The sequence below is a fragment of the Cajanus cajan genome, chromosome 5, assembly GCF_000230855.2.
Source record: "Cajanus cajan strain Asha chromosome 5, NIPB_CcT2T_4, whole genome shotgun sequence".
NCBI lineage: Eukaryota > Viridiplantae > Streptophyta > Magnoliopsida > Fabales > Fabaceae > Cajanus > Cajanus cajan.
In genome coordinates, this window is record NC_138521.1 from 18,769,690 (window position 1) to 18,793,386 (window position 23,697).

The 23,697-nt window shown below is 36.7% G+C and overlaps 2 protein-coding genes across 4 annotated transcripts in view; both read right to left on the bottom strand.

Moving 5' to 3' along the window:
• The window catches only part of LOC145958260 (uncharacterized), a 28,268-nt gene extending 15,223 nt beyond the window's left edge, over positions 1-13,045 (bottom strand). Inside the window, exons 1-2 of one of the 3 annotated variants that reach the window (XR_014433965.1) lie at positions 12,536-13,030; positions 10,437-11,959 (exon numbers count right to left, since the gene is read on the bottom strand). Coding sequence is in view for 1 of the 3 variants with exons in the window: in XM_083075043.1 (XP_082931169.1) it covers positions 4,015-4,728 (714 nt within the window). In the remaining 2 variants the exon portion in view is untranslated. Of the gene's footprint in view, positions 1-1,882; positions 12,191-12,535 lie in introns of those variants that run through there. The other 2 variants (XM_083075043.1, XR_014433964.1) reach the window with 2 other exon arrangements.
• A 5,739-nt stretch (positions 13,046-18,784) lies between these two features.
• Positions 18,785-19,195, bottom strand: LOC109812339 (uncharacterized). Its single transcript, XM_020376283.1, has one exon. It carries the CDS (start codon positions 19,193-19,195, stop codon positions 18,785-18,787), a length of 411 nt encoding a protein of 136 aa, XP_020231872.1.
• Between the last annotated feature and the right edge of the window lie 4,502 nt (positions 19,196-23,697).

A 23,697-nucleotide genomic window follows, 5' to 3' on the forward strand; every position in this document is an offset into this window, starting at 1 on the left:
AGGACGAGGTGACGTCCTCCCGTGACCAGGTGCGGGTCTTAGAGGATGCTGTGGCCTCTCTAAAGGGGGAGTTGGCAGCGGCGGCTGAGGAGCGTCTCCGTAGTGAGGCCACTCTGGGTGGTCGAGAGGATGAGTTTGCTGCGCTGAGAGTAGAGCTCGTGGAGCTGGCAGCGGGGAAAGCGGCCGTGGAAGGACGGCTCGTCGAGATGGAGCGCTCCGTCGTGGCAGAGCATAAGAGGGGCTTTTAGAAGGCTGCCTGTCAAGCACGACTTCTTGCTCCCGGGTTCGACTTCTCCTCGATGCATGTGGAGAAGGTGGTCCGTCGTGGGAGGATTGTTTCGGAGGACGATGTTAACGACAGTTCCAGTGAAAATGCATCCGCTTGGGTTTTCTTTGTAATTTTGGTTTCCTTTCTCTTTGGCGTGAATTGATGTACTGAATCTTGTGAACTTTGCTTGTATACATGTATGCATGTTGCTCTATTTTGTTCGTTTTGGGTTTAATTTTGGCTGTTCGCGCTGTTTGAAGCGCATGTTTGGCATCTGTTATATGCTTTTGTATCGGGTGATACCTCTTATCTTGCGCTAGTGACGTCGAGATTCGAGGTCGGCCTTAGTTGCTTGCTCAGTAGGGTTTTTCGTGGAATAGTTCGGACTCGGCCGTAGATGAATGTGTTAAGATTCGTATTCGATCTCTAATTGTGACTTTGTAATTGTTGTGAGAGTTTATAAATGACCCTAGGCTGGAGTCAAGGTCAGAATTCAATCCTAAGTTGGTCGTGCCGAGGTTCGAATTCGACCCCGGTATCGAGAGTGGGGTGTGCTTTGCCAGGGTTCAAAGTTGTCCTCAGGTTAGTGGTTTGGTATCGACCTTTAAGGGAGAATTCGTGTGTGTGTTGAGATTCGTATTCGACCTCGGATTTTGAATTAGGCGACTTGGTTAGGTTCGGACTCGACCTTTAAGGGGGAGCATCGAGGCTCATACTCGACCTTGTATGCTAAACGAGGTTCGGGCGTGACTTCGAACTTCTGTTTGGGTGAGTGTCTCTATAGAGGCTTGATGACCTTGATTTATTAGTGTCGAGGTATTGCGCCGACCTCAAGCCGGAGTGTAGTAGGTTGGATAAGTGGTCCATGTCAGCCCTTAAGTTTAGGGTCATGCATGTTTTGTCATGGATCGAACTCGATTTCGGGTATGTGGTCGGGACTCGACCTCCGAATGAGTTACTAGGGTTCGACCTTGACTTTTGACAAGAGCGTCGAGGTTTGCACTTGACTTCGTAAATTGCGAGCGGGTTCCATTAAGGTTCGGACTCGACCTTTGAAGAAAGCGTCGGGGTTCGTACTCGACCTCGGATTTGACGTTTGATTAAGGTTCGAACTGGACCTCAGATTTTTGCGAATGAATGGGTTAAGGTTCGTGTTCGGCCTTTAACGAGAGTGCTGGGGTTCGTGCTCGACCTCGGGTTTGCCTTTTTAAGGTTCGAACTCGACCTTTATTAAGGATACCGGGGTTCGTGCTCGACCTCGGGTTTGCATTTTTAAGGTTCGAACTCGACCTTCTATCAAGGATACCGGGGTTCGTGCTCGACCTCGGGTTTGCATTTTTAAGGTTCGAACTCGACCTTTATCAAGGATACCGGGGTTCGTGCTCGACCTCGGGTTTGCATTTTTAAGGTTCGAACTCGACCTTTATCAAGGATACCGGGGTTCGTGCTCGACCTCGGGTTTGCATTTTTAAGGTTCGAACTCGACCTTTATCAAGGATACCAGGGTTCGTGCTCGACCTCGGGTTTGCATTTTTAAGGTTCGAACTCGACCTTTATCAAGGATACCGGGGTTCGTACTAGACCTCGGGTTTGCATTTTTAAGGTTCGAACTCGACCTTTATCAAGGATACCAGGGTTCATGCTCGACCTCAGGTTTGCATTTTTAAGGTTCGAACTCGACCTTTATCAAGGATACCGGGGTTCGTACTCGACCTCGGGTTTGCATTTTTAAGGTTCGAACTCGACCTTTATCAAGAATACCAGGGTTCGTACTCGACCTCGGGTTTGCATTTTTAAGGTTCGAACTCGACCTTTATCAAGGATACCGGGGTTCGTACTCGACCTCGAGTTTGCATTTTTAAGGTTCGAACTCGACCTTTATCAAGGATACCGGGGTTCGTACTCGACCTCGGGTTTGCATTTTTAAGGTTCGAACTCGACCTTTATCAAGGATACCGGGGTTCGTGCTCGACCTCGGGTTTGCATTTTTAAGGTTCGAACTCGACCTTTATCAAGGATACCGGGGTTCGTGCTCGACCTCGGGTTTGCATTTTTAAGGTTCGAACTCGACCTTTATCAAGAATACCAGGGTTCGTACTCGACCTCGGGTTTTACGCGCGCGATTGGATTACAGGGGTTCTATTTTCGTGTTTACAGTAATTGATGCGGTAATATTTAAGGAAATGCAGTGAGTGAGCGAAAAGGAGAATATTATTAGATAATCCTGCCGTGCCTCGTTAAAAACCCTCTCCATTTAGGACGGAGGCGGGAAAAGAGTGCGCGGTTTCGCTTTTACAAATGTGAAATTAGAGTTTAGGGGCATGTTGTGGGGGGACTCTTCTTGCCCTCCTTGCCGGACGCGGAGATCCTCAGGCTTTCGGCATAGCATTGCCGAGCTGTCTTCTGGTTTGCTCTAACGGAGATAATTTTTCCGTCCTATCCTGGGAACTTCATGGTGAGGTGCGGGGTGGACACCACCACGCCGAGATGATTTAAGGTCGGCCTCCCTATTATGATGTTATAGGAGGTGTTGGCCTCCACGAGGAGGTATCGGACCATGATTCTTCTGGCGTCCGGGGGTGTGACGAAGGTTGTGAGCAGGTCCACGTATCCGCGGGTGTGGACCCGTTCACCGGCGAAGCCAACTAGGGGCTCTGTATGCGGCTGGATGAGAGAGTGAGGGACGTCGAGCTTGAGGAAAGCTGGCCAATACAGGACGTCTGCCGAGCTCCCCTGATCGATGAGTGTCTTTTGGACTTCCCAGTTTGCAATTTCTACCCCGATGACCATGGGGTCATCCTGATTGGGGCTGATCCCTGCGTAGTCCTCGTCGGAGAAAGAGATTGGTGGTGAGCTCTTGTAGGGGATCGAGGCAGTGGAATGGGCGCAGTTGATACTGCGGAGGTGTCTTTTTCGGGCTAAGCTGCTGGCACCTCCTCCGGCGAAGCTGCCTGCAATTGTGTTGATTATTCCCCGCAGGGGGCTGGTTCGGTCTCCTGGCTTATTTCAGCCTGTACTGCGCCATTGGCGTTTTGCTGAGGTTCTGTGGGTAGGTCCCCCCGAGCTCCTGATTCGCGGCCTCTCCCGCGTCCCCGGCCTCCGGAGCCACCTCGGGAGCCTGGCTGTCGCTGAATGTAGTGGCCGAGGTGACCTGCCTGGATGAGTTCCTCGATGCGGTCCCGGAGTGTGCGACACTCGTCTGTGGTATGGCCATAGTTTCTGTGATACCGACAGTGTTTGGACTTGTCAGCACTGTTTGGTGTGTGGCCGGGTGGTGGGAGTTCTAGCAGGTTGTTGTTACTGGCTTCCTCCAAAATGTGGACTCTTGGGGCGTTCAGAAGGGTGTAGAAGTCGTACCTCCCGGCTCTGTTTGTCCTGGCTGACTTCTTGAATTGGCTGTCGTTGTTGACTTTAACCTTGTCTTTGTGGCCCTGTTCTGGTTTAGTGGGGCCCTTACCGCGAACCTGGTCGCGGAAGGCCGCGTGCTCCTCCATTTGAATGTAGTCGGCGGCGCCGGCGCGCAGTTCGTCCATATCGCGAGGGGCGTCGCGACATAGGCTGTCGACGAACGATCCGGGTTTCAGTTCCATGAGCATGGCGTGTAGGGCGACTTCCGGGTTTAGATTTTGGATCCGGACTGATATGTTAGAGAAGCGCTCCATGAAGGCCCGTAGGGGCTCGTCGTCATTCTGTCTGAGGTTGGCCAAGGCGGCCGAGGTTGTGTGGTGAGGTCGGCTGGTGGCGTACTATGTCGTGAACCGCCGCACCAAGGTGGCGAAACTGTCAATGGACCCTGCCGGCAGTTGGGTGTACCAATGGAGCGCGGGTCCTTTAAGCGAGGTCGGGAAGACCTTGCATAGTATAGCGTCACTGTTAGTGTAAAGGTTTACCTGAGTCGTGTACGCGTCGACGTGCTCATCGAGGTCCGTAGTGCCGTCGTAGCGGTCGAGGTGGAGGGGCTTCCACCTGCGGGGTAACGAAGTCTCCATGATGCCGTTCACAAAGGGATGACGGCGGAAAGGCTCTTGGCCCTCGGAGACATGAGTGGGGGCCTTGCTGGTGCCCTGCCCTGATCTGTGTGTTGATGCATGAGACCGGTGCGTGGCGGGCTGTGAATGTGGTGCCTTGGTGGTTGCTTGGGAATGGGGGGCTGAATGCGCCTCCTCCTCATGATCACCGCTGTTGTGCGGTGGCTGGCCGGGGCGATGCCGAGGGAGCTGGGCGCGGATGCGCTCGTTCTCGGCGTGTAGCGCTGCTAGGTCTGCTTCGTTAGCAGTGCGCATCGCCGCGAGGTCATTCTCATGCTGGGCACGCATATTCTGGAGGTCAGCGTCGTGCTGTCGCCGCATCTGCTCGACTTGTTCGACCAAACGCCTCAGGGTCGCGGTATCGCTGTCCATGGTAGTTGAGTTGCTTGTGTTATCTGTTGCTCGTCTAATATGGCTTCTGGTAGAAACCATGCAGGTGGCCGATGAGAGCTTGGTCTGATCGGCCCCACGGTGGGCGCCAAATGTTCTTACCGGAATTTGGCCGTAGGGATGGTCTGCCCAGTAAGATCAGTGAGCCTCCTTTGCTTGATGTGTTGGTGCTCCAAGATGGGGGAGGTACCTGCAAAAGAGACTCCGATGCCAAAGTTAGGGTTTGTATGAGTATGAGTCTCGTATATATAATGCACATACCTTTGTGTGAATTAGGGTTGTCTTGGGCCTGAGATAAGATATGATATGATACGATATCATATAATATGATATGATCACGTTGTGACATAATATGGTATAATTGGAGAACGGTTTTGGCCTGGGACGAGATCTCCGGGCTCGGGCGTGGTCTGTCCGGATTCCGGGCTGACGTTGTTCAACGCGTGCCTGGGATGACCCTTATAATGTCAACCCAGGCTGAGAGCCCGGGTGCGAAATGCGGTCAGTACAATTATTATATAATAGGACATTAATATGAATTTTTAAATATAATATTTTATTTAAAAAATAAAAATATTTTGATGTATATAAAGTGAACAATTTTTACGATACTTTTATCCTAAATCTCTCACCAAAACATTTCACATATATTATATAGAATTAAAAATTAAAATTATTATTATATAATAAGATATTAATATGTGAATATATATGTAACAATGTCATAAAAGATTAATTTTATTAATTATTAAAGTTTTAAAGTAATTGTAAATGAAAGAATTATATAATTTAATTAAAATCAATGATTATGATAAAAATCATCTAAAATATTTATATTAATCGTTAATATTTGATGGAAAAAATTTTGATTGAAAAAATATTATAAAAAATTTAAAAATACAACTAATTTAATTCATGAAAATAATTTATAAAAAAAACTCACATCATGGACAATTTTAAAATACAAGTAAATATATAAAGTATTAATTCAAAACATATTTCTCTCAAAATTCACGTAAAAAATAATAAAATAAATAAATATAATGGCATAAGAAAACATTAATTATCTTAATTATAAAAAAATTTAAAATAAATATAATTAAGAAAACAAATAAAAGTTTTACATATGTGCATAGTATCATTTGTTTTGCTATATATATTCCATTAGCAGTAAGAATTCACTTTAACATTTTTTTTTCTTTTTTTATTAAAAAAAATCTTTCATTCCTTTTATTCACATTCCAGTGAACTGTTATATTTTACTTGCTCTTTTTTTCTTTATTTTGCTTCTTGACATTTTATATCTCGTATTTTATATCTCATTTTCATAAATATAAATATTGTAATGTGTGTTTTAATGTTTAGGATTTAGGATTTTTTTTCAAAGAAGAAGAAAATATTTTGAAGAAGAAGAAGCACATAGAAGTTTGGATTTTTAACCAACAAAAGACACAAGACCAGAAAGTATTTTTTTTGGGTGAAATTGGTGGTACTTGTTTGATTATTTTTAAATTGATCTATATTTTTTTTTCTTTTTTCATATTTTTTCATATGAGAATTTTTGTTCGTGTATATCGAAAAAGTACTAAATCTATGTTGTAAGAGTTAGAAGGTATGTTTGTGATCTAACAAATGATGATTGTATGACATTTGGTTATGTATTGAAATTTGAATAATATTGTTTTAGTCTTTTTTAAATAATAAAAAAAATGAATAAATTTATACCTTTGATGACTCTTTAAATTCAAAAAGAAATGATAATATGTAAATTCAAAAGATCTATCATTGATGATTCTTATTTTTATCAAATCAAAAAGTAAAAAATATGGATTAGACCAATCCATTGCAAGTAAATATAATTAAAATACATCAAGATCAACAATGAAATAAAAATAAGTAAAAACAGCAACAAAACACAACAAACATTTTAACTATGAAAATCGTCCAAAATATAATATATTTCATTTTGAGAACAATTTAAGAAAAAGTTACATATTTTTATCTAAATTAACATTAAGTATAAAAATTGTTTCTCTTTAGTTATAGTGAATATATACAGACTAAAAATTGCTACCCTTTTCAAATTATCTTTAAACTTTTTTATTTTTATTTTATAGCATTATCTTTAAAATTTTTAAATATTTAATTATTAATCAAGACATTCATATTTTTTTTGAAGAGATTTAAGTAAAAGTTTACACACTTTTATCTAAATTTATAATAAATAAAATAAATATTTCTCCATAATTATAGTGAATATATAATGTTGCAAAAATTTTAGATTATCTTTAAATATTTTAAAGATCAATTTCTTAAAACTTAATTAATAATTAAGATGATTGTCAAAAGAAAATAATATTATTTTTTGACTACATAAAATAATAATATTTAAAATTATACCAATTAAATGATACTTATATTCATATTTATTTTAAAAATTATATAATATAATATTAATAAAACATATATAGAAATACGATGATACCATATTAATATTATTTAGATTTTTTTTTAATGAATCACTAACAAGTGTTAAAATAATATTAGGAGAAAGATATGAATTGTTTAACTAACAAATTGAATGAAAATATATAATAAAAAATTACAATAAAGTAAAATAAATATTTAATTAATTACATTAATTTTATTTTAAAATACATAATTATTGTATTGTTTAATTAAAACTAATGTGATTAATTTGTATTGATAAAATAAAATTAACTTTTAAATTGTAATATTATTTTAAAATATCATTTTAACCATAATTTTTTAGACATATATAATATAAATGTCTCAATTTATAGACAATTATTATAATAAAAAAGGTTAAATATTATATTACACAAGTTATCAAAATAACTTGTGCTCATATAAAGTTCCCATGTGCGTATTTATTCTTTAAAAATGTTGTTGTGGAAGTGTAACTGCAATACGCTCCCATTTTACGATTGTTTCGCTCATTTTACTTTCTACAAAGGGCCAAAATAGTTGTGATGGTAACGGCAAGCATGCAAGGGATGTTTTTTAATTGTTTAAAAGTGGTGTAGAAATCATTAGCATAAGAAAACGATTGAACAACGATGTTGTTCTAGACGGCACTACCGTCGAAGCCATAATTTTTTCAATCCATATACTTATTAAATTATTTATGTATATTCATTTATTGTCCAACTTTCTAAATGTAGCCCTTTGATGGCTCATTTGGACCCAATTTCTTAATTATGCGAATGTTTTCTAGTATTCAAGCCCACTATTTTTTAATTTTGTGATGAGGACATTAAGGTTGTCCAAGGACCAACTGGTAAAGATCCAACCTATAAAGATAAAGATTTGTTTGTGTGATATTGGAGGTTTCATGACAAGATCCAAGATGAAAAGGATGAAGCAAGCTCTATAAGGACTAATTATGAAGATTAAGGAAGTTTCAAATCAAGGTTCAAAAGTTGTACTAAAATGGATCACTTTTTAAAAGTTGATGAAGACTTACGCTTAAATTGAAGACAATATGACAAGTTCAAAGTCATATAATCAAGAAGAAGAATTAACGAGTTGGAGTTTAAGTAGTTTTGGGCTAAATAATTAATGAAGTTCATTTTCTTATTTTTTTAAATATATTTTTTGTTTTTCTATTTTATTAAATAAGCCAGATGACTTCAAATATTTTCTAGGCCAGTTTTCAATGTTTTAGGCTTCTTAGTGCAAAATAAAAGTTAGTTGGGCTTTAATGCCTAGTGGAGACTTAGTGGAGGCTTAGTGGAAAGTAATGAGCAGTTCAATATCTCTATAAATAAGAACCTTTTGTAACCACCCAAGGGAGACTTGAATTTAAAACAAACATTTGTGTTGAGACAATATTCTTTAGGTTTCAGGCTAAACCAAAATTCTGACTTATCAAGAGCTTTTAATCTCGCTTGTGGTGTCTTTCTTGGCTAAACCTTGATATCATAGATGTTATGGAGTTGCAGGAGTATATGGAATTAGAAGATCTATTGCACAAGGCAGAATAGGTTGAATAAAAACTCAAGATGAAGGATGATGTAAGGAGAAATTCTTCCAATTCTTACAATCCAAACTTGAGGGACATACCTAAGAAAGATAGAGGATCTTTATCCAATCTAGTAGAGACTTCTCCACATGAAAAATCACCAACAAAGCCTAATACATCAACTTTAAACACTGGGAACAGAAACATCAAGTGTCTCAAATGCTTGGGTGAAAGACACATTGCATCTGCATGTCCAATCAGGAGGACAATGATCGTGAGGGAGGATGGGGAAATCACAAGTGAATCTTCAACCAGTGAAGAAGAAGAGGAGGAAGAAAGAGAAGAGAAAGCATTGTAGGGTGATATATTGATGGTTATGAGGCTACTAGGAAGTCAAATGTAGCCATTAGAGCTAAACCAAAGAGAAAACATTTTCCACACCAAGTGTTCCATCAATGGAAAATTGTGCTCTTTGATAGTGGATGGTGGAAGTTGTACTAATGTGGTCAATTCCAAAATGTTGTCCAAATTAAACTTGGAGACTAAACCACATCCTAGGCCATACAAACTTGAATGAATTAGTAAAGATGGAGAGATAATGGTGAGCCAACAAGTTGAAGTGTTTTTCTCAATTATAAGGTACAATGATAAGGTGTTGTGTGATGTGGTTCTAATAGAGACAAGTCATATCCTCTTAGGAAGACCATGGTAGTATGACACCAAAATAGTACATGATAGATTCACAAAAAAATTTCTTTTAGGCACAATGATTAGAAAATTATTTTCAAACCATTATCTCCTAAAGAGGTCTATGAGGATTAAATAAAAATGAGAGAAAAGAGAGTGCAAGAGAAAAGAAAGAAAACACTTGCAAGAAAGAGTGAAACACCTAAAAGGAATAGAAAGAAGAAGAGTGATATACTTGGGGGAAAGAATGAAACACCTAGAGTAAAATGAGTTGTTTATCAAAAGAAAGTGAAGTGAGAAGAATGTTGCTTGCTCAAAAACAACTTTACTTGATGTACTATGTTGACTTTGTTATATGAGTGACTAGGAATGCCCTTTGGGTTAACAAAGACCCAGAGGCACTTTCATGAGGTTGATGAACTATGTGTTACATAATTTTTTAGGGAAGTTTGTTGCGGTGTATTTTGATGATATTCTAATTTATAGCATTGACTTTGATTTTTGTATTGAACATTTGAGTATTATCATGAATGTGCTTAGAGAAGAAAAATTATTTGCTAATCTTGAAAAATGTACCTTTTACACTAATTATGTTGTATTTTTTTGTGTTAGTTGTGATGAAAATCTACTTCTCAAGGATCTCTTTGGAAGAGATAAGACCAAGAAAGGTGAAGATTGATAAAGTCGGTTTGAAGAATTATTGGACACTTACCTTTATTATGGGTATTTTATTTTTCTTATGGGTATTTTTCTTATTATTGTAACACCCTATTTTTATAAAACATAATATGGGTATTTTATTTTTCTTAATAAGAGCTGGTTAATATTTAATTTATTATTATTTACTATATTTATGATAATTAAATATTTTGAATTTAGTAACTATTGGTAATTATTTTATATGAATATATATTGTGAGATTTTATAATTAAAAGTTAATTATTTAATTATTTATAATAAGGGAAGGGAAATTATTTTCGATAACCATGGTTCACATTTTTACTAAAGGGTTAAAGGGAGGTTAAGTTTAAAAATAAAATAAAATAAGAGAGAAAGATGATTAGTTTTTATATTTTACCTTTTTCTCACGTACGTGTTTACGCTTTAGAGCTCGGAGAACCACGAGGAGGAGGAAACTACCCCAAATTTAACCATTCATCTTTTTCTTCTCAACAAGGTAAGGGCGGAGTGAGAAACCTTGCTCTGGGTGTGGGAATGTATGTTGGGTAGTGGGATTAGCCCTCAATCCTGTGTTTGTTGTATGCTCGTGTATGAGAGGTTTTCTCCAGTTGTGTCTGTTTCATCTATTGTTCTTCTTGTATGTAATTAATTGTATGAATTGCTTGAAGAATGATTAATTTCAGTTTTAGAATTATAATTGTATGATTTGAGATCTCTATGGATTTCTATGGGAAATCCTAAGGGAATGCATTGGTAGTTATAAGAGAAAATTGTTTGAAGATGCAATTATATGAGTAAATTCTATTGTTTTAAATGTTTATCGTATGATTTAGAACATTTTTACTGATTGTATGAAGAGTTCAATGATTTGGATACAAAATGCAAAAATCGCAAATCTGCAGAGTTCTACTCACAGAAACCACGCTAAGCGTCATTCTGGCGCTAAGCATCAAGGTGACAGAAAGTTGATAATGTTGTCTGTGACCCACAGGCTAAGCGTGAGCCTAAGGCTTAGTGTGGCTACGCTGAGCGTGAGATTCCACGCTTAGCGTGACTCAACCAAAGAGTTAAAGTTACTCTCTGGAAGCCTTACGCTGAGCGCCCAATCTGGGGCTAAGCGCCAATTGCCCTGTTGTGCTTCTTTCTTTCTTTCTTTGGTGAATTATATTGGTGCAATGTGTATCTTGTGTTACTTCTCTCTTGTGATCTATGATATGCAATGATGTGAATCTCTTGTTTTATTTAATGATATCCTTTAAGGAATATAATTGATGAGTATGTGATGTGAGAAAATTTTGATAGGTGGAATGACATGATAATGTTATATGATAATGAGACATGATAATGTGATATGAGAATGCATAGAGTCTTGATTTACATGCATCATTTGCATAAATGTTTTTAAGGATATGATATGGAATACACCGCTAGGGAAGGCCCCCTTGTGTAAAAGCTTGGGGATTAGTCCTTGGGGATAGCTTGGTTTGTAAGTTCCAGTCTCGCCCATTATGTGCATGGGATGTATCTTGCGTGACTTAGCTATCCCGACTAGGCCCTGGTAGTATGTTCTTTTAGTGAGAGTGCGTAGAGGGCGTGACCCGACATGTACTCCTAGACTACTCTATGTGTGTTGCTAGCAGCAATGCACCATGTATGTGTTACTAGCACCACATGCATGATAATATGTAGTCTGTGTCCATTACATGTGCATTTTAGTGTTATATGATAAAGTGATTTTTATGTCTTGGATGAGTGGGATGTAATATTATTGTTATTCTCTCTATGTTATGTACATATGCATGTCTTGTTTGTGTTTGGCTATCCGATGTGTATTCCTACACCGTGAGCCAGAGTGAGATGTTTCTCATTCCCTTTTCTTTTGTGTTGTTTTCCTTTGTGTTAACTCCAAATTTTGTCTCCCTGTATAAATAAAAAAAAAGTCCAGTCCATACATATTACAAAATATAATACAAATTAAAAGCAAAAAAAAAAAACAAACAAAAAAAAGCAAAAAAGCAAACAACGAAACAAAATAGAAAAATAAGAAGAAAAGAAACGTGTTGATCGTATCTTCCGTGAACCCCAACAACTACTCCCCTTCAACTACTCTGCTGCAATTCTACCTTACCACTGCAATCAAGCCACCATGCCCTACAAAAATCTCCAAAAATTGCCTCTTAACCAGATTCACAAGCCATATCCCTAAATTTAGGGATTTTGGCAGAGAAAGATTAATCAAAATAAAAAATCATGTGCCTATAAATACCAGAACACAAGATGAACAAAGGGATGAAAAAATTAACGGCAACAGAACAGAGAAACCACATAGCTGGGATATAATCTGAAAGAAAAAACTCAAACAAGGAGCACAAGCAGGATCCTCAAAATTGTGGTATCATCTTCACCCACTATTTTTTTTTGTACATATAGTAATACTTGTGTGCGCCGCATTGATTTTTTTTTTCGAGTAAAGACGAATAAAAAGAAAATACTAACCTCAACTATTTGTTGTCTGTACTGATTTCCAGCAACCATAGTGTGTTCTTCCATTTTTTTTCTTTTTTTCTTTTCCCTCTCGCTCACTCTGTCACCTCTTTTCCGCGACCTGTGAGTCTATGGCCAAAACGCAAGGACCACCGTGAGCCACCGCCATCGAAAATGATTTTTGACGGCGGTGTTTACTTCTTCTTCCTTCCCCAAACAAATCCCCACAAGAATCACCGTGGGTCACCTTCAAAAATGATTTCCAACGGTAACCCCCTTCGAGTTACTTTCTTTCACTGCTGTTCTCCCTTTCCGCTTCACTTGTTAGGCCAGCCGCAGTGGTATCGTGTGTTGATCTTCTTCCGGTTAGCACCAGCGCATAGTCTGCGGAGAGAAATTGGAGAGCTCCTCTCATAACCCTAACGTAAGGGTTTCTGCTGGTTTTCCCCAATTTCTGTTTCTGTTTCACGGATTTAGGGTTATTCTTTTTCTTCCTTTTAATTTTTTTTTTATGTAAGTCAAGTCCATTTGATGTGTAAGGCAATTGATTTTATTTGATTATGTAAATTTATTATATGTTGAATTTTCACATAATAATGATAATAATGAGAATGATAAAAATTAGTAACTATTCCACAAAATATTGAGAATAATATCTTTTATGAATATTGACAATATATATATTATTCAAAAAAAGGATTACTTGAATGTACATTCTCCTAATCTTAGGCCTAATATATGCAAGTTGTAACAATTTGTCATCTAGAAAATGTTATCTAAATTTAACATATATAATTAATAATTAGAATATTATAATTTTTTAATAAAATTATATGAAGTCATTATTTAAATATTTTAGTGGCAAAATAGATAATTAGATGAGACATCTTTTTAATCTATGAGTTTAAGATACAAGTTGAGACAACTTGATATCTTTAAATTTTACTCTAATAAAAAAATATCAAATCAAGTCTTTTTTAAATATCTACTATAATAATATTTTTTATTTATTAATAATATCTATTCTTTATAATAATAATAGTAACAAGATTATGAAACATTTCCTTAATCTTAGATAATAGTATTTATTATTTTAACAAAATTAGTTTAATTGACTTATTTGATTAAGTTGTTTCTTAATATAAATGTGTTAGATAATAATTATTGTGATGTTCTCTTATCAATATTGACATTAATAATATCTATCATTTAAAAAAAGATTATAGGGATGTGATTCTCTTAATTTTAGGGCTTAAAGGTGCAAATTGTGACAATTTGTTATCTTAAAGTTCTTCTTATTTAAATTCAAAATATAATATAAAAAGTATTATCACATCTTTTAAATAAAAATATTTGAAGATTTTATTGAAAAAATAGTTTATTAGATGTAATATTTTTATAACATTTAAATTTAAAATACAAGTTGTGATAATTTGATATCTTTAATTTTCCTAAAAAAAATAAAAATATCTAACAAAAATCTTTTTAAATATGTACCACAATATTAACAATAATAATGCTTTTTTAAATAATTAAATATCTGGCTTTGGTGTACACCTCTGTCAATTTTTATATTTTGGGATGTATGAGCTGTGACAGTTCAAAAATCCTAACCTTTTTAAAAGAAAAATAATAAACAAATTAATAAAAAAATTCCAACACACAAATATTTTCTACCAAAGAACTACGTGACTCTGATTCTTCATTACGCATGGAGATACGTAGGAGCAGGAAATAACTCCTGTCGAGCCAAAAAATAAAAATAACAATATTATCTCATTTTTAATAATAATAATATAAATAATTTTAGTACTCATTAAAATAAAATAAAAAACATTTATTAAACTATATATTTGATTGTTAATTTATATTGATGTGGGGTGAAGTAAATATTTTAAAAGTTATAATAAATTTGCTTAACTAATTAAAGGTAATCGTCTTAAGACGAACATTGTAAGGTGCTAATACCTTCCTTACACGTAATCGACTTCCGAACCCAAAAATCTAATTTTCGTAGACTATTTTCTAATTTATGGTTTTTCCAATGTTTTTCCGTAAAAAACAACATTGGTGGCGACTCCATATTTTTCAACCAATTTTTTGCCGTCCCATCGCTATATCGGTTGCGACACTTTGGTTGTTATACAGGTGATCATCAGCATGAGACTGAGGATGTTGGTGATGAAGTTTAGGCTTCAGTGTTGGACTTTGCTTTGATAGGACATGTGACATCGAGACATAGATAGGATTAGATTAGGATGTTATTTCTATTAAATTATTTTGAAAACCTTAGCCTTATTTCTTTTATAATTTTCGCTGATTATGTTATTTGTTTAAGTTATGAATGTGGTGCTCTCTATCTGAACACGTTTGGTATTTTAATAATGAAAGATTATGTTATTCAAATTTTATTATTTATGTGTTATGGTATGTGGGGTATAGAGTGTCACATTTAGTGGTATCAGAGCCTAGTTGATTCAAACCGGACATGTGTGTTATGTGTCTAGCTTTGTTTTCCTGTGTACTCTAATTATGTAATTGTTTTGCTTGATATGGTAGTTAATTTGTTTTTTGTTGTGTGTCAGAATTATGGTTGGTAGGAATGATCACGCTATTGCTGATGCTCTTCAAGCGTTAGCAAGTGCCATAGAGACTGATAGAGTTAGAGTTGCTCCTAGCTGGTTGGAGCGATTTCAACGTAATCATCCACCCTCTTTCAAGGGAGGATATGATCTGGAAGGCGCTATAATCTGATTGATCGACATTTAGAAAATCTTCAAGGCTATGGAGTGTCCTACAAATCAAAAAGTGAATCTTGCTACTTTCATGTTGACATTTGATGCTTACTTCTAGTGGGAAGGAGCTTTGCAAAGGATGATGGCTGAAGCAACGTAGGTTAATTAGGATAACTTCAAGAGGGTTTTCCTTGAGAAGTTTTTTCTTGACAATGTGAGGAGTCAGAAAGAGGTGGAATTCCTTGAGCTGAAGCAAGGAGATGGTATTGTTGCTGAGTATGCTGTCAAGTTTGATGAGCTTGTTCGTTATTGCTCTCACTACCATGGTGAGGGTGGTGAAAGGGCTAAGTGCATTAAGTTTGTGAATGACCTTCGTCCTGAGGTGAAGACAGCGATCAATTATCAAGAGATTTATCACTATCCGACGCTTGTCAACAAGTGTAGGATCAACGACCGTGACAACCGTGCATGTGCTACCTTCTTCAAGGGGAGTGGTCCTGTTCGTGGTGGGAGATTTGGCGGTCAGAGTAGGAGTAAGCCTTACTCTGCTCCTGCCAAGTTTCAAGGAAATCATTCTAGAGGGAGTAGAAGTAGATCTATTGTTGGAAACTCTTTCGTGAGTGGTGCTGCTAGTGTAGGAGGCTCTATTTCTACACCTACAAGTCGATGCAAGAAATGTGGGCAATGAGGGCATGACAAATATAATACATATTGTTATTTCTAACATATGTGTTAGTGTTTCAGATAAATATAAGAACAGGCAAAACTGAAGAACGAAGTACATGTTATTACACATACTATGGTCAAACCAAACGAAGCCTGGTTGAGCTTAGGGATGGCAATGGGGCCCCATGGGGGCGGGTAATGGTAAACCTGTCCCCACCGCGCCAGATAAAAATTGGCCTCATATCTGCCCCATACCCGTGCGAGTATCCGTTAAGTGGGTATCCATGAATTTCTTGAATATCCGTGAATATCCATGAATATTTATAAATTTTTTAAGAAATTAAAAAATTATATTACAAATAATTTTAATTTTATATTTAATGTCATTGAAATATTAAAAATAAAAATTTAATATTAATTTTGAACTTGTAATTAACGTTAATTTTGTTGAAATAATAATAAAAAAGCAAGACAATCAATAACTTAAAACACATTAATCTCACGAGTAAGTGAAAGTTTCATATCACAAAGTTACAATAATTCAATCTCATAATGTGTGATGACTAATGTGTGGGCTGTGCGGCTATGAAAAAAAAATAAGATGAGAGAGTGTAGTTTTAGGGTTGTGTGGCACAAGGATAATTAGGATATTTAAGAAATGTTATTAAACGGGTACTCACGGGTATGGATACCATCATACCCGCCCTCACCTCGTTTATAAACGGGTAAAAAATTATCCATCTCCATTATCTGCGGGTACCCAATTAGACTGTCCATTTATTAGTCGTAGCAGATTTTATCCACAAATACCCGCGGGTGCGGGTATTTTTGCCATCCCTAGTTGAGCTGTACAAAACATCAGACGATCAAAAGACAGACGAAAATACAACACATACAAGACAAGACATACTACCAGTCAAAGGTCAACAAAGTATCAGACAATGGATAACACAAGATGAAGAAACATTCCAGACAAAATTAAAGTCTTCCATCTTCACAACTGACTAGATGAAAGGAAAAGTCAAACCAGACAAAAAGAAAGGTCAAACCAAATGAAAAAAAAGTCAAAGTCTACCTCTTAGATGGAGACTCAAATTCCAGACGTAGACGAAGAATACTGAAAGGCATCTGAAGTCCACTATTCATAACAAGAGATATCATATATCATCTACAATCATAGAAGAGCACACGAAGTCATCAAAATCGTGAGAAGAAAGAAGAAAGATAGACAAACACGGATCCACAAATCAAAGGTGCGTGTGTTAGAGAAAGTACACCTATTTTCCAGAAAAAGACAACGTCTCTACAACTATATTGAAGAAAAGAGAACAGATATACCTAGATTATGATTGAAGTCAGACATAAAAGTGATCAAACTATGCAAAAGACTTCATGTAACACAGATTCGACAAGCAAACATTTAATGCAAGATCAAATGCATTAAATAGAAGATCTGTATGGCCATGAACGAATTACTATCTACGCCAACGGGAAGCTATGCTCTAACGTAAACTTTCAAATTTAAACAACAGGCAGATTAATCATGAGGCTATAAATATTAAGACTTAACAAGAGAAGAAGAAGAGAAGTGAAGCAACGAGCAATAAGCAAAAGTGAACATTAAATCTCTTCCTGTACAGTCTTGTATATCTATGTAGATCTTAGATAGCTTATCTTAGTGAGTGTTGAAACTATCTTATCCTCTCTATGAGAGTAATATACACACTCAAACACACATCTTTGTAAAACTAAGGTTGCATACCTTAACGAGTATAGAAACTATCATTTCCTCTTTGTGAGAGTTATACACACACTCAAACCATCTATCTACTGTAAAGCCTGAAAAGGCTAGTTGAAAGAATACTTGGAGAACTAGGAGTGGTTGATAATACTCGGAGAACCAGGAGTGGTTGATAATACTCGGGGAACCAGAAATGTTTTAAGAATACTACTGCTGATAAGTGAAGTTGGCAAACTAGGAGTGGTTGATAATACCTGGGGAACCAGAAGTGGCTTAAGTACTAGTGTTGATGAGTGGAGTTGACGAACCATAAGTGGTTGATAATACTTGTAATCTGTTATGATTAGTGGAACCTTTCGGTTGAAGGAGACTAGACGTAGCTCAGGTCGAGCAAACCAATATAAAAATCTTTGCACTTCTTATTTATTCTTCAGACGCAAGTTTTGTTTAGCTTATATATCATACTGAAAATTTCATCCACTGCTAAATTTTTTTACTGCAACTATCCTCAGACAAAAAATACACTTGCTTAACCTATTATTTTAATACACACTTTCCTTGTGGAGACAATAAATCAGACGCAAAATTTTTGTTGAGCCAACCTTGCATAGTTTTTAAGTGATCAAAATAATTTTTTAGATAAAAGTTGATTATATGCATGCTGAAGAGTTTTAAAGTTAGATTCATTAACCTTTTCATCATCAAATTCTGATGATTAGTCTGTGTCTGCCATGAGACATATATTTGCTTCTTCATCATCTTCAGACGATGTCGTGTCTAGATCTTCCTAGGTGGCCATCATAGCCTTCTTCTTTTTGTGGAAGGTCCTCTTTTTCTTTTCTTTCTCCATTCTAGACATTCTATTTTGTAATATCCTGGTCTCTTGCATTCAAAGCATACTGGTTGTGCCTTATCTCTTGGAGTTCTGTTGAATTTTCTCCAATGTGACCCTCCTTTATTCTTGATCATAGAGTGGATCCTTCTTGATTAGAAGGATATCTCGTCATCTGAACCACATGTTTCTTCACCACAACTCTCATCAGACGCTTCTTCCGCCTTTAAGGATTTTGAAGATGATGGTGTAGATTTTGTCTTTTGCACATTCAGTGCAATGGACTTCTATTTTCTTCCAGCGTCATCTTGTTGTAGCTCCAGCTCATGGACTTTGAGTAACCCTATGAGTTCTTCCAACGAGAGCTTTTCAAGGTTCTTGGACGCTATTAAGACTATAACCTGTGGTCTCCACTTCCTGGGTAAACTATGAAGTAGCTTGTCAACGTGATCAAAATTATCATAAGTTGTACCTAGAAAAGAGAGTTCATTTACAATAGTTTGGAATCTTCCAAACATAATTTGGATAGACTCGTTCTCTTCCATTTCGAAGAGTTCATACTTACGAACCAACAAGCTTAGCTTGTTGGGTTTTACCTCCAGGGATCCCTCATAGGTTAGAGCTAGGGTATCCCACATCTGCTTGGCACTGTTGAGGCTATGTACTTTGGTGTACTCTTCCTCAGACAGAGCACACATGAGTGCATTTCGGGCTTTGGAGTTCAGTACAAATCTTCATTCCACCATGCTTTAGGTATCTCCTTGCCAACCTCGTCAAGTGGAATGTAGTCTCCTTATTCTATGACATCCCATATGTCTATATGACATGCGTCAAAGAATGCGATCATTCTTTGTTTCCAGTAGTCGTAATTTGTTCATCTGAAGAGAGGTGGGCAGTTCACCCTAGGAACTAAGAATCTTGAAGAGATTTTAAAATATTCTAGGAGCAGCAATGATAAATCAGGAATAGGATATGTTGAACCTAAACCTGAAAATGAATCAAGTACATCTGCATCTTCTACTTATGGGAAGCATGTACATTCTACGTCCAAGTGCAGTCACATGCACAAGAAGAGGTATTCCAAAACCTCAAACGCTAACACTCATGGACCCAAATCCATTTGGGTACCAAAGATTGAAATAAAACCTGTTACAGATCTATTCAACAAAGAAAAGAAGTGTCCAGTCATGGTACCTGAACAATGGCTACTCGCGACACATGACGGGCGAAAGGTCTATGTTCCTATACCTCAAATCCAAGAAAGGAGGCAAGTCACATTCGGTGGAGGATAGAAAGGACAAATCATGAGATAGGTAAAATAGGTATCAACTCCTCTATCTCCATTGATAATGTCTTATATGTCAAAGGATTAACACATAACTTGTTGAGCATAAGCCAATTATGTGACAGTGGTTATGAAGTATCCTTCAACAAAAATAAATGTACTGATAGTCAAACTGATTCATCCATATTATTTACGGCTAATAGATGCAAAAACCTGTATAAAATAATGCTTAATGAGCTAGAACATCAAAATGTTGATTGTCTAGTCTCATATGAAAATCAGTGGCTCTAGCATAAGAAGCTTGGTCATGCGAGCTTGAGATTAATCTCAAAGCTGAAAAAGCATAACCTCGTAAGAGGTCTACCAAGTCTTGTCTACCAAACGAATAGTTTATGTAAAGCATGTCAAAAGGGGAAAAAAGTTAAAAGTTCGTTCGAAAGTAAAAATCATGTTTCCACCTCAAGACCTCTTGAACTGATCCACATAGATCTATTCGGTCCCACCAGGACTGCATCTGTCAGTGGTAAAAGGTATGAACTAGTCATCGTTGATGACTACACCAGATGGACATGGGTATTGTTCATAACCCACAAGGATGAGTCCTTCAAGGTATTTTATGTATTCTATAAAAGGGTTCAAAATGAAAAAAGGAATATCAATTGCAACTATAAGAAGTGATCATGGGGGAGAGTTTGAAAATGAACAGTTTCAAGAATTTTGTGAAGAAAATGGAATTAAACATAATTTTTCAACACCTAGAACTCTACAACAAAATGGAGTTATAGAGAGAAAGAATCGATCTTTACAAGAAATGGCCAGAACCTTATTAAATGATTTTTCAACCCCCAAACACTTCTGGGCAGAAGCAGTTAATACTTCTTGCTACATTCAAAATAGAATATATATTAGGCCTATTTTGAAAAAAACTTCCTATGAATTGTGGAAGGGACGAGCACCCAACATTTCATACTTTCATCCATTCGATGCAAATGCTTTATCTTAAACACTAAAGATAATTTAGGCAAATTTGACTCAAAAACTAACGAGGATATTCTACTTGGATACTCTGAAAGGTCAAGAGCCTATAGAGTCTTCAACAACAGAACCAGAACTATTGAGGAAGCTATTCACGTAAAGTTTGATGAAAACAAGCCTCATAAAGAAATATCAGAGCTAGGAAATTTCTTTGAGAACATACAGGTGAATAAAGACCAGACAAAGAAGTATGAGTCTGAAAAAACTAAAGTTCAACAGGATGAAAGAGAGGAAAGAGAACCAGTCAATTGAAACTGGCAGATGAAAACTCATCATCCACAAGAGCAGATCATTGGTGAAGCAAAGGATGTAGTAAGGACTAGGAGCTCATTCAAAACACAAGCACAGATTGCATTGTTGTCCCAGGTTGAACCAAGAACCACAGACGAAGCTTTGTCAGACGAAAGTTGGGTTCAAGCCATGCACGAAGAACTCACCTAGTTCTAGAAAAATGACGTCTAGAAACTCGTTCTAGTACCAAAGGATAGAACGATCATTGGTACGAAATGGGTGTACAGAAACAAACTGGACGAATCAGGAAATATTGTAAGGAACAAAGCCAGGTTAATTGAAAAAGGGTACTCACAACAAGAAGGTATTGACTTTACCGAAACTTTTGCACCAGTTGCTAGGATAGAGGCTATTAGAATACTGCTTTCTTTTGCTGCATGTACTGGTATGAAATTATATCAAATGGACGTTAAAAGTGCATTTTTAAACCGAAAAATTTCAGAAGAAGTTTATGTAAGCCAACCCCCTGGTTTTGAAAATGATTTGCTACCATCAGATGTTTTCAAATTAAACAAAGCATTATATGGACTAAAACAGGCACCACGAGCGTGGTATGAGAAACTAAGCTCTTTTCTAATAAATAAAAATTCCACAAGAGGAAAAATCGACAGCACCCTATTTAGAAAAGAACTAAAAGATGATTTCATAATCGTTCAAATCTATGTAGATGACATAATATTTGGTGCTACTAACGAAAATCTTTGCCAAGAATTTTCCAAGCTTATGTAGGATGAATTTGAAATGAGCATGATGGGAGAACTAAAGTTCTTCCTAGGACTTCAAATCGTCCAGTCAGACGAAGGGATCAAAATTCATCAAACAAAATATATGAAAGAGCTGCTGAAAAAGTATAAGATGGAAGATGCAAAACCAATGAATACTCAAATGCATCCATCAATAACTCTTGGTTTGGATGAAGATTCACCAGACGTAGATAGCACCATGTACCAAGGAATGGTAGGTTCACTCTTGTATCTAACAGCATCCTGACCTGACATTATGTTCAACATCTACGTCTATGCTAGATTTCAAGTAAGACCTAAGGAGGTACATTTACAAGTTGTTAAACGTATTTTAAGATATCTTAAAGGAACAGCTAACCTAGGAATCAACTTCTATAGAAGCTAGAATTTTTCTCTATTAGGATATTGTGATGCAGATTACGCAGGAGACAGATGGGAGAGAAAAAACACTAGCGGAGGATGTCATTTTCTTGGACGATTCTTAGTATCATGGGCTAGCAAAAGGCAAAGCACGATTGCCTTATCAACTTGCAAAGCTGAGTATGTTGCCGCAGAACAGTTCTTCACGCAATTGCTTTGGATCAAACATTAGTTAGAGGACTACGACATCTATAAGAGTAGTATTCTTGTACTTTGTGATAACACTGTTGTAATTAGCATCTCTAAAAATATTGTTTTGCATTCTAGGACTAAACACATATATATATAAACATCATTTCATTAAAGATCATGTACAAAAAGGAACCTTTGAACTCATATATGTTAAAATAGAAGAATAAATAGCAGATATCTTTACCAAGCCCATTCAAGAAGATAGATACATCTGGCTAAGAGATAGGCTAGGAATGGAACTGATAGGTGACCAATAAACTACTATTTTGTCTACCCCTATTTCTTTTTTATGATTACAAAGGGGGAGAAGTAGGAAAGTATCTATCAAACTTGTCTAAGGGATAATCAAGTGAGGGGGAGAGCATATACTAAGGGGGAGAGCCTTAGAACCCTAAACTCTTAAATGCCTAGTGATTGCTCTAATATATGATATGAAATGCATGAACTTGATAAACTGTTTGATATGCATAAAACTATATGTATGTTATATTGTATTTGAAACAAATTGATAGATTATATTTGTCATCATCAAAAAGGAGGAGATTGTCAAGTCAGACAAAGAAATTCCCAACAAGGTTTTGAACATGAAAAATATAATATATATTGTTATTTATAACATATGTGTTAGTGTTTTAGATAAATATAAAAATAGGCAAAACTGAAGAACGAAGTATGTGTTATTACACATACTATGGTCAAACTAAACGAAGCCTGGTTGAGTTGTACAAAACATCAGACGATCAAAAGATAGACGAAAATACAACACATACAAGACAAGGCATACTACCAGTCAAAGGTCAACAAAGTATCAGACGATGGATAACACAAGACGAAGAAACATTCCAGACAGAATTAAAGTCTTCCATCTTCACAACTGACCAGATGAAAGGAAAAGTCAAACCCGACAAAAGGAAAGGATAAACTAGACGAAAGGAAAAGTCAAAGTCTACCTCTTAGACGGAGACTCAAATTCCAGATGCAGACGAAGAATACTGAAAGGCATCTGAAGTTCACTATTCACAATGAGAGATATCATATATCGTTTACACTCATAGAAGGCACACTAAGTCATCAAAATTGTGAGAAGAAAGAAGAAAGATAGATAAGCACGAATCCACAAGTCAAAGCTGCGTGTATTAGAGAAAGTACACCTAGTTTTTAGAAAAAGACAACACCTTTGCAGCTACAATGACGAAAAGAGAACAGATATACCGAGGTTATGATTGAAGTCAGA

Bases quoted from the DNA above. Each gene is read 5' to 3' on its own strand.
- LOC109812339 (XM_020376283.1), bottom strand. From the start codon at position 19,195: ATGTGTGCTCTGTCTGAGGAAGAGTACACCAAAGTACATAGCCTCAAC.